General features: G+C 39.7%; 1 protein-coding gene across 1 annotated transcript in view; it reads right to left on the bottom strand.

The window, feature by feature from the left end:
- The window catches only part of si:dkey-24p1.1 (uncharacterized protein LOC556718 homolog), a 32,693-nt gene that overhangs the window by 6,812 nt on the left and 12,181 nt on the right, over window positions 1-13,700 (bottom strand). Inside the window, exons 8-11 of the mRNA XM_056286057.1 lie at window positions 4,109-4,372; window positions 1,298-1,567; window positions 227-311; window positions 54-123 (exon numbers count right to left, since the gene is read on the bottom strand). Coding sequence (XP_056142032.1) covers window positions 54-123; window positions 227-311; window positions 1,298-1,567; window positions 4,109-4,372 — 689 coding nt within the window. The remainder of the gene's footprint in view (window positions 1-53; window positions 124-226; window positions 312-1,297; window positions 1,568-4,108; window positions 4,373-13,700) is intronic.

The following is a 13,700-nucleotide window of genomic DNA, read 5'->3' as shown; positions in this document are numbered from 1 at the left end:
GTACTAAATCAAATTTGGGTTTAAAAAAGGTATATAGTTAAGGGATTCAGCACCAGAAAATCCAAGCAGCTGAAACAAGGCCATGTGTTGGTAGCCTCTTGTTGACTTGTATTTCTCTTGTACCTGAAAAAGGAGACAAGAAGCTGATTTAGCTTTTGATAATTACTTCCCTTTTTAATGAATTGATTTTTAGATTTCCACATCTAGATTGTAAATATTTATTCACCTGCAGAAATGGATGAAAAAAAGAGCAAGCAGAATGATAATAAAGGAGAGGATGAATGACAGGCTCCACATTAAAGGTCCCATGGCTGAAAGAAGCAGAAAGACGTGTTGTAAATATATCAGTCAGTAAGACTCATCACCATGGTTTTATCTGAGAGTGGGACGTGAAATTGTATTACAACATTGTACTGCGCTTGCGTTGACCTTGCAAAAAAAAAAAAAAAGTATACTTGAAGTAAACTAAAGTGTACGTGTATACCATTGGGACTGAAATGTATTATTTTGGTTGCCTTAGATAAATACTAAAAATGTACTAAAAAAAGTATTCAACAGGTGTAAAAGCACAAATTTAAGAATACTGTTCCAGTGTTTCCTCCAGTCCACCTCCATCTCTCAGTCAAGGTGGTGTCTCCTTCAGGCCTGAGAGAGTGTGTGTGTGTGTGTGTGGGGGGGTTTGCTCGTGATCAGTCCGTCTCTTAATTTGTGTTTTATACAAACATATGTACAAAGGTAATCATTTTAGGGGGGGATTTGAGGGGAAATCTCTTGTCAAGGTGGGCAACAATTCTTATGGCGGCCCGCTGGGGAATATCGCAATTCTTGGGTTTATATTATCTTTTGCGAGTATAAAAAAGGTAAAATAAAAATACTGCAGCGAATTCAGGGGGGCAGCCCGGGTACCGCCACAGCTGGGACGCGAACCCGCGTCTCCCACACCGCAAGCGACAAGTTAACCAGTCGACCAAAGGGTCTGACCCGTTAGCCACAGGCTAACGTGTCTACTTATCCGTGCACGTTACAGTACACTATTTGTACTTTTAGTTTAAAAGAGGTATACTAAAAGTGCAGTAAACTTCTCATTTCTAATGTGTTTTCCATACTGTCGGAGGCACAGTTCATGTTTCTTACCCAGTGGGATAAACCTCAGATTCCTCTCATTTCGTTTCATTCGCTCAATCAATTAAAAAAATATATGAAAAACATATTTGAGGCACCACTGGACTCCTGAATGTGACCTGTATTCCATTGTGATCCACTTACAGATGTGTAGGGTGTCATGGAATTCACTTACGGTAAATAAAGAGTTGCACCGGCTCAGACTTTCTGTCTGCCATGCCATTGGAGGCGACACAGTAGTAACTTCCCGGCTGGTCTGCGTGGACGGTTAGGTTGCGGTGACTAGAAACAAATTTGTCGTCAACGTCGTCCTTCGTCATCCTGTACCACCTGTACTGGTTGACGGGGGGGAAGCTGTGACTCCTGCAGCTCAGTACCACAGGACTCCACCTGTCCCGCCACGGGTCGTCAGATGAGCGAATAATGTCTGTGTGCCTTGGGGCATCTTAGAAAGGAAAATGAAAATGAATGATTACCGTGATACCCCAAATGACCCAAAATAAATAAATACAGCACACATTTTAAAATAATTTGTACAATTATTTATATTTCTGCTTTGCAGCATAAATCCTAAATTAATTATTCATGTTGAAGATGCTTATTAGTGAAATGAATGAATGAATTTCTGGATATAAGGTTAACTGGTATAAATCTGCAGGAGTACTAATCTTCTCATGCCATTCGGCATTGGCCACTTCTGATTTCACATAGGTTAAGTCAGTAGTAAGATATTTCAGGATTCTGTTGACACCAGACCTAGACAAGATAGTAAATATGTTACCTGTTACAGAGAAGGAAAAAAAATGTTTTAAGAGAAAATTTACCCAGCAGAGAAAACACTCACCACCCATACAATTAAAATGGTGATTGTTCTGGAGTTTAGTTATTTTTCAAAGTTGTGCCCAATTAGTGTTCCAATATATTTCCCAAAAAGTAAAATTGGTCTATTTTGTAAAGGGAGGGAAAAGACCTAATTTGGGTATAAGACAGTGGCGGCTGGTGCTAATTTTTTTGGGGGGGGGGGGCAAGTTAGCTTGGCACAGCACACCTGAGAGCTGCTTTAACGTCCACACAGTCACAGAGTTATTAACAAGGACAATGTAGCCTATAGATTTTATCGGGGTTGGTAGACGGTGGATGATTGACAGCCGAGACGAGGCGTGGTGGTGGGTGTGAACATGATTGACAGCCACGAGAATTGTCCAATCACATTAGATCAAAAAACATTAATACCAATTCACTGCCAATAAAAGTGGGGGTGTTTGGGGTGCACAGAACTGCGCCCCCTGGAAAATCTGAAGAAACCAATCAGACAGCAGCCTCAGGTCACCTGCTCACCACAAGTTTGAGGGCTTACATAAGGTATAGTTTGGCCGGCGCCCCTCACCCAGGAAGTATATGTATTCAGACAGGAACCAACCAAATACCATTTGAACCGATATTTAATGCTGCTGACAGGCGCTCACAGACTGACACTTTTATTTAATCATTATTTGCATTATACAACTACATTATATTTAACATGTTTAAGTAGATTTTCATCTGTTGATATTTGAAGGGGGCCGCATCCCAGCGCCCTGTACTGGCCAGCCGCCACTGGTGCAAGATATAATAACGGTCTTGAAAAGCTAAGCACATCAATTTGTAAATTATGTGAATTCAATGACAGCTGGGAAAGGCTCCAGCATCCCTGCGACCCTGAGTAGGACAAGCGGTTTAGATAATGGATGGATGGGGTCCGCGGTGGTGTAGCGGTTTAAGCATCAGCTTTGTGTTGATGCAGCTGCCCACTGGGGACCGGGGTTCGCACCCCGGTCTCGTCAGATCTGACTATGGCCGGACTCGACGAAGCAGCACTCATTGGCAACGCTGTCTTCGGGAGGGGGGCGGAGTCGGCTTGTGTTCGTCTCATGAATGCATCTCTGTGTGTGTTGGGAAAAAGCAGTTGTTCGGCCTGGATTCACCTTGTAACGAAAGTGGGGAGGCGTCTCCTTCGAGACTGCCGGCCGGAGAGATGCAGTTGGCGAACGCATACAGTACGAGGGTGGGAGTTTGAACTAAAATAGGGATCGATTGGCCACTAAATTGGGAGAAAAAAGGGAAAAATCAGAAATAAATTTTAAAAAAGATAAAGATAATGGATGGATGGATGGATGGATAGTATTTCTTGACCGTCTATAGACAGTGTCTTTAACTTGTAGTCCACTGTAAATAGGACTACAATTCCCTTGGTGTCACACAAATCCAAATGATTGACATAAACGTTCTGGATTAGGGCTAATCAAGCGATGTTCTCTCAGCCCTTTATACTGCTGCATTCACTTGCTGTCCTTTTCTGCCTTGAAGGTCGCTGACTGAAAGCTCGCAAATAAAAACGATTCCTGCACGGATTTGAGTGTGTGGACGATTTTTTTAGTCTTTTTTTAGCTCCTGCACCTTAGCTAAATCTGTTACCAGGTGAGCGGTGTATTTTCCTCTAGCTCTTTGTTAGCACTTTAGCCTAATAGACTCCCACTCATTCTGAGTAAGCCCTGACTCACCGCCTAGTGACTATTTTGCAGGTTCACTGTGATCTCGAGGGAGATAACCGGCTAGCTCCCATAGAGGCTATGGCTGACCGGATGGAAAAGTTGAAAAAACTCGATGCATTTCTACCAATCCATTTCCCTTGGTTGGACACAAATTTCTGTGCAGCAGAGGGTTGAAATTTTTGCAGTTTACCACACTTAATGAAAAATGAATGTCTTCCAGTCAGTCATTCTGTGTATGTTGAATTCAGTGAAAAGGCCGCTTTTTAAGAGTAGCTTTCCCGTAATTTTAAAAACCCTCTTGAATTACGTTAAAATAAATTGAACTGTTAATTTCTATTTATAATAATTTAAAAAAGTCCAAGAGGGCAATTGGGACAAGGCATCCGGTCTGGAGACTGTCCTCAGAAAAATTGGGGTCTACTAGCTATCCATTTATTGGGATCTAACGTACTCACACTTGACTTTGATCTCGAGTTCCTTTGAGTGCCCTATTCCGATGGGGTTCGTAGCTGCACAGCTGTAGAATCCGCTGTCAGAAGGAGCCAGGGACTTCAAACTGAAGTTCTGAAACTGACCCACCATCTCAACCCCCTGGTTCTTCAGCCATTTGTAGGAGGTCACAGGTGGATGAGACTGGCCCATGCAGGTCAGCACCAATGGTTCATTTTCACTCACAACAGTACCGGGCTGAGCGAGCACTGTCACATTTTTCGGGGTATCTAGAATTGTCGAAAGAAAGGCAAAAGAGATGCCAAAAAGCGTAACGTTTCAGTCTAAAATGTTTTGAGATGAATAGATATCAACAGTAGCACTATGATGACGGAGGTAGTTTTTTTTAAAATCTGATTTTATAGTCAGATGTGCTAGTTATCCTTTTATAATATTACCACGTTAATTTCCATTAACATGGTAATGATTTATTACAATACATAGCAAAATGTCAATTATATATATCCAAGATAATAGATTATTCTGATATACTAAATAGACCTTTCTAGCTTTCAGTTTCAAATATAGTGATTTGATTGAGGGTTACAAAATGCTAACATGCTAACCAAAGCTAATGGTAATCTCTGTGATGTTAGCATGTTGTGACCCTCGATCAAATCATTTTTTAATAGGAGTGCAGTCACCCAACAACAGAATGATATGCCAGAGACAATACCTGTATTGTGTGATCGGCTGCACTGTAACACAAAACAAGTGATTGCAGAGAGAGTTGGAAGTGCCAAATACTTGGCTTCTGCTTAACCCAGTATTTCCCAAACTAGTCTATACTAGTCTACACTATTTGGCACACCTGGAGTAATTAAGTGCTATAATATGACTGGTTGTGTAAATACAAGCAAGCCTATATATGCAGGGTAACAGTGTTATTCTGGACATGGGGGCCTTGAGGACTGGGTTGGCAAACAAACCAATCTTTGCCCTCCCAAGAAGTAGAGGTGCGTCAGCCATGGTTGTGAAAAAGGTCTAGTTGCCCTCTGCTGGTAGTGTTCCTACTACAGTGTAAAAAAAAAAGAAAAAGGCTTGAATTCTGCATTGGAAGTTTTATGTTAAAAATGTTATTTCTGGCAACTTTGCAATATTAAGGCCGCAATACCACTTATGGTTTGAGCCAACCTTTACGGATTCCATTTGTCTTTGTACAGTTACAGACTAAATAAACTTTACATTTTTAGGATTTTTCTAGTTTCTTTGCTGTGTAGCCTATATAGCCCCCAAATCCTGTTATTCTTGTTACTACGCTGGTATGGATTTGTAATTAATTTTTTTTTAATTGCTCCTTGGGGAAATGAATGGAGATTCTTCTCTGATATGAATGCAAGGAGAAGAGGGCATAGATCCCTCCCCTCTCCATCGATCTATCTATCTATCTATCTATCGATCTATCTCAGGAATCAGGAACACTGCTATTTCACTTCATGCACTTGTGTACATGAAATGAGACGAAATGGCGTTTCCCCCAGCCCACAGCAGCAAAACACAAAGACAAAAACACATCCAGTCTACAAGAACACACATACCCACACTAACACACATATATCCAAACTAACACACACATACCCACACTAACACACATATATCCAAACTAACACACACATACCCACACTAACACACACATACCCACACTAACACACATATATACAAACTAACACACACATACCCACACTAACACACATATATCCAAACTAACACACACATACCCACACTAACACACATATATCCAAACTAACACACATATATACAAACTAACACACATATATACAAACTAACACACACATACCCACACTAATACACATATATCCAAACTAACACACATACCCACACTAATACACATATATCCAAACTAACACACACATACCCACACTAATACACATATATCCAAACTAACACACACATACCCACACTAACACACATATATCCAAACTAACACACACATACCCACACTAACACACATATATCCAAACTAACACACATACCCACACTAATACACATATATCCAAACTAACACACACATACCCACACTAACACACATATATCCAAACTAACACACACATACCCACACTAACACACATATATCCAAACTAACACACACATACCCACACTGATACACATATATCCAAACTAACACACACATACCCACACTAACACACATATATCCAAACTAACACACACATACCCACACTAACACACATATATCCAAACTAACACACACATACCCACACTAACACACATATATCCAAACTAACACACATACCCACACTAATACACATATATCCAAACTAACACACACATACTCACACTAATACACATATATCCAAACTAACACACACATACCCACACTAACACACATATATCCAAACTAACACACACATACCCACACTAACACACATATATCCAAACTAACACACATACCCACACTAATACACATATATCCAAATTAACACACACATACCCACACTAACACACATATATCCAAACTAACACACACATACCCACACTAACACACATATATCCAAACTAACACACACATACCCACACTAATACACATATATCCAAACTAACACACATATATCCAAACTAACACACATATATCCAAACTAACACACACATACCCACACTAATACACATATATCCAAACTAATACACATATATCCAAACTAACACACACATACCCACACTAACACACATATATCCAAACTAACACACACATACCCACACTAACACACATATATCCAAACTAACACACATACCCACACTAATACACATATATCCAAACTAACACACACATACCCACACTAATACACATATATCCAAACTAACACACACATACCCACACTAACACACATATATCCAAACTAACACACATACCCACACTAATACACATATATCCAAACTAACACACACATACCCACACTAATACACATATATCCAAACTAACACACACATACCCACACTAACACACATATATCCAAACTAACACACACTTACCCACACTAACACACATATATCCAAACTAACACACACATACCCACACTAACACACATATATCCAAACTAACACACATACCCACACTAATACACATATATCCAAACCAACACACACATACCCACACTAACACACATATATCCAAACTAACACACATACCCACACTAATACACATATATCCAAACTAACACACACATACCCACACTAACACACATATATCCAAACTAACACACACATACCCACACTAACACACATGTATCCAAACTAACACACACATACCCACACTAATACACATATATCCAAACTAACACACATATATCCAAACTAACACACACATACCCACACTAATACACATATATCCAAACTAATACACATATATCCAAACTAACACACACATACCCACACTAACACACATATATCCAAACTAACACACACATACCCACACTAACACACATATATCCAAACTAACACACACATACCCACACTAATACACATATATCCAAACTAACACACATATATCCAAACTAACACACACATACCCACACTAATACACATATATCCAAACTAATACACATATATCCAAACTAACACACACATACCCACACTAACACACATATATCCAAACTAACACACACATACCCACACTAACACACATATATCCAAACTAACACACACTTACCCACACTAACACACATATATCCAAACTAACACACACATACCCACACTAACACACATATATCCAAACTAACACACATACCCACACTAATACACATATATCCAAACTAACACACACATACCCACACTAACACACATATATCCAAACTAACACACACATACCCACACTAACACACATATATCCAAACTAACACACACATACCCACACTAACACACATATATCCAAACTAACACACACATACCCACACTAACACACATATATCCAAACTAACACACACATACCCACACTAACACACATATATCCAAACTAACACACATACCCACACTAATACACATATATCCAAACTAACACACACATACCCACACTAATACACATATATCCAAACTAACACACACATACCCACACTAACACACATATATCCAAACTAACACACACATACCCACACTAACACACATATATCCAAACTAACACACATACCCACACTAATACACATATATCCAAACTAACACACACATACCCACACTAACACACATATATCCAAACTAACACACACATACCCACACTAACACACATATATCCAAACTAACACACACATACCCACACTAATACACATATATCCAAACTAACACACATATATCCAAACTAACACACACATACCCACACTAATACACATATATCCAAACTAATACACATATATCCAAACTAACACACACATACCCACACTAACACACATATATCCAAACTAACACACACATACCCACACTAACACACATATATCCAAACTAACACACATACCCACACTAATACACATATATCCAAACTAACACACACATACCCACACTAACACACATATATCCAAACTAACACACACATACCCACACTAACACACATATATCCAAACTAACACACATACCCACACTAATACACATATATCCAAACTAACACACACATACCCACACTAATACACATATATCCAAACTAACACACACATACCCACACTAACACACATATATCCAAACTAACACACACTTACCCACACTAACACACATATATCCAAACTAACACACACATACCCACACTAACACACATATATCCAAACTAACACACATACCCACACTAATACACATATATCCAAACCAACACACACATACCCACACTAACACACATATATCCAAACTAACACACATACCCACACTAATACACATATATCCAAACTAACACACACATACCCACACTAACACACATATATCCAAACTAACACACACATACCCACACTAACACACATGTATCCAAACTAACACACACATACCCACACTAATACACATATATCCAAACTAACACACATATATCCAAACTAACACACACATACCCACACTAATACACATATATCCAAACTAATACACATATATCCAAACTAACACACACATACCCACACTAACACACATATATCCAAACTAACACACACATACCCACACTAACACATATATCCAAACTAACACACACATACCCACACTAATACACATATATCCAAACTAACACACATATATCCAAACTAACACACACATACCCACACTAATACACATATATCCAAACTAATACACATATATCCAAACTAACACACACATACCCACACTAACACACATATATCCAAACTAACACACACATACCCACACTAACACACATATATCCAAACTAACACACACTTACCCACACTAACACACATATATCCAAACTAACACACACATACCCACACTAACACACATATATCCAAACTAACACACATACCCACACTAATACACATATATCCAAACCAACACACACATACCCACACTAACACACATATATCCAAACTAACACACATACCCACACTAATACACATATATCCAAACTAACACACACATACCCACACTAACACACATATATCCAAACTAACACACACATACCCACACTAACACACATATATCCAAACTAACACACACATACCCACACTAATACACATATATCCAAACTAACACACATATATCCAAACTAACACACACATACCCACACTAATACACATATATCCAAACTAATACACATATATCCAAACTAACACACACATACCCACACTAACACACATATATCCAAACTAACACACACATACCCACACTAACACACATATATCCAAACTAACACACACATACCCACACTAATACACATATATCCAAACTAACACACATATATCCAAACTAACACACACATACCCACACTAATACACATATATCCAAACTAATACACATATATCCAAACTAACACACACATACCCACACTAACACACATATATCCAAACTAACACACACATACCCACACTAACACACATATATCCAAACTAACACACACTTACCCACACTAACACACATATATCCAAACTAACACACACATACCCACACTAACACACATATATCCAAACTAACACACATACCCACACTAATACACATATATCCAAACCAACACACACATACCCACACTAACACACATATATCCAAACTAACACACATACCCACACTAATACACATATATCCAAACTAACACACACATACCCACACTAACACACATATATCCAAACTAACACACACATACCCACACTAACACACATATATCCAAACTAACACACACATACCCACACTAATACACATATATCCAAACTAACACACATATATCCAAACTAACACACACATACCCACACTAATACACATATATCCAAACTAATACACATATATCCAAACTAACACACACATACCCACACTAACACACATATATCCAAACTAACACACACATACCCACACTAACACACATATATCCAAACTAACACACACATACCCACACTAATACACATATATCCAAACTAACACACATATATCCAAACTAACACACACATACCCACACTAATACACATATATCCAAACTAATACACATATATCCAAACTAACACACACATACCCACACTAACACACATATATCCAAACTAACACACACATACCCACACTAACACACATATATCCAAACTAACACACACTTACCCACACTAACACACATATATCCAAACTAACACACACATACCCACACTAACACACATATATCCAAACTAACACACATACCCACACTAATACACATATATCCAAACCAACACACACATACCCACACTAACACACATATATCCAAACTAACACACATACCCACACTAATACACATATATCTAAACCAGGGGTCGGGAACCTTTTTGACTGGGAGAGCCATAAAAGCCAAATATTTCTAAATATATTTCATTGAGAGCCATATAGTATTTTTAACGTATAATAAATTAAATATGTCTTACTTTTAATGCGACTTCTGGTGCTGCATGGTTTTGCTGATGGCCTTGTAGTCTGGTTCATACGTGGTGAGGTTGAGCTTCATGCAGGCGTTGAGGCTTCCATCAGTTAAACGTGAGCGTAGGTTGGTCTTAATGTTCCTCATATGCGAGAAAGACTGTTCACATGCATATGTAGAGCCAAACATGGTCAATACGGCAATACTCACACGCTGCATTGTGTGGTATGTCACAGGAAGCTCGTTCCAAGTTTTAAGAATCAGCTGGTCTTCAGGTTGAAGATTTTTAATTTCTGTCCACTTGTGTTCCCTCGCCAGCTCTGCTCGCTGTCGCGCAAGACTTTCCAACTCTCCATTAAGTGACTTGAACTTACTCATCCACATGTCTGATGCCTTCAGGTCAGCAACTTCCAGCTCAAAGTCTCCGATAGAGACCCCGGGGATGCATGTCAGGTCGATTTTGTCCACTGCACACTCATGTGGATGAGTGATGAACTTGAAAAGACCAGTGCGCGCACGAAATTCTCCAAAACGTGCTTTGAATGACTGCAGGAGATTGAACGTAAAGCCAGCTAGCTGCTGGAGATCCAGATGTTGAGTGGAGTCACTTGCTAAGCATGCATCTCTAAATTGGTGCAGTCTTTCAAAGTGCAGAAGACGACCTGTTTCAATGTCCCTGAGAAAGACTTCCAGCTTGCTTTCAAATGCAAACACTACTTGTTGAAGGGATGAGATTGTATTTCCAATATCTTGCATTTTCACATTGAGCTGGTTCAGATGGCCAGTTATGTCCACGAGATAGTGAAACTGCAGGAGCCAGTCAGTGTTGTCTAGCTCAGGATGCTTGACGCCTTTCATTTCAAGAAAAGTCCGGATTTCACTCAGGCAAGCTGCAAAACGGCTGAGCACCTTCCCCCTTGACAACCAACGCACGTTGCTGTGTAAAAGCAGACCGGGATAATGATTCCCAACTTCTTCTAACAGAGCTTTAAACTGGCGATCATTTAAAGCTCGGGCAACAATAAAGTTGACTACTCGAATGACCAGAGACATCACCTCGCCAAGCTCCTGGCCACACGTCTGAGCGCAAAGCGCCTCCTGGTGCAGGATGCAATGAAAACTTAGGATGGCTCTCTTTTCATGTTCACGGAGAAGCGCTACAAATCCTTTGTTCTTCCCCAACATACAGGGTGCACCATCAGTACAGACAGAAATAAGTTTATCCATCGGTAGTTTTTTTTCTTTAGCAAACTCCATGAAAGACATGAATAAATCCTCTCCTCTTGTTGTCCCTTTCATTGGCAAAACAGCAAAGCTTTCCTCACGCAGTGTGTCACCTGCAGCATACCTGGCAATGATACTGCACTGAGATAGATGGCTAACGTCTGTTGACTCATCTAACGCGAGAGAAAAGTATGTCCCGGCGTTTATGTCCTTAATTTGTGTTTCCTCGACTTGATTTGCCATCATGATGCTACGATCGTGCACAGTTCTTGCTGACAGGGGCATGTCTTTTATTCGTTTGATTATCTTGTCTTTATTTGGGAAGTCATCAAACAGTTCATTGGCCACATCAAGCATGAATGTTTTGGCATACTCGCCATCTGTGAATGACTTTCCATTCCTTACTATTGCCAAAGCCCCCGCAAAGCTAGCGGAATTCCCGTCCCCTTGCTTGGTCCACACACGTAGTTGCTGCTGACTCGTCTGCACTCTCCGCTGTAGCTCCTCGCATGCCCTTTTCCTGCTGCTGGCCCCCGCTGGAGATTTCGATGCAAATGAAGCATGGTGCGTATCGAAGTGCCGCTTTATATTTGACCGTTTCATCGATGCAATTTTATCATTGCATATTAGACATACCGCAGATCCTGCTCTCTCCACAAATGCAAATTCCTCTGTCCACGCAGCCTGGAATGCACGGTAATCATCGTCTTTTTTTCTTTTCGCCATCTTTTCCGTTACAAGGGTTGAAGCGGATAAACTAGTTGGCTATCTGATAAAATTGATTTCTTCACCTTTACAATGACCCGGACATGCTCGCGAGCCATTGGTTCCCGACCCGACCCACGGGTGACCCGTGACCCGTGAAATTTATCTTCAAAACTAATTTCTGTTTACTTTAAAATGACACAGTATTATTAAGAAATATCACAAGTATTTTAAAATCAGTTCCAAACTGATTTTTTTGAAAAAAAATAATTTTCAACTCAAAATTGTCTGGGAGCCATATGCCGTCACCGGAAGAGCCATATATGGCTCGCGAGCCATAGGTTCCCGACCGCTGATCTAAACTAACACACACATACCCACACTAACACACATATATCCAAACTAACACACACATACCCACACTAACACACATATATCCAAACTAACACACACATACCCACACTAATACACATATATCCAAACTAACACACATATATCCAAACTAACACACACATACCCACACTAATACACATATATCCAAACTAACACACACATACCCACACTAACACACATATATCCAAACTAACACACACATACCCACA

The sequence above is a fragment of the Lampris incognitus genome, chromosome 9 (genome assembly GCF_029633865.1).
Source record: "Lampris incognitus isolate fLamInc1 chromosome 9, fLamInc1.hap2, whole genome shotgun sequence".
In the NCBI taxonomy this organism is placed as follows: Eukaryota; Metazoa; Chordata; class Actinopteri; order Lampriformes; family Lampridae; genus Lampris; species Lampris incognitus.
The sequence above is the reverse complement of the archived record's forward strand: the minus strand, read 5'-3'. Positions and strand labels throughout refer to the sequence as shown.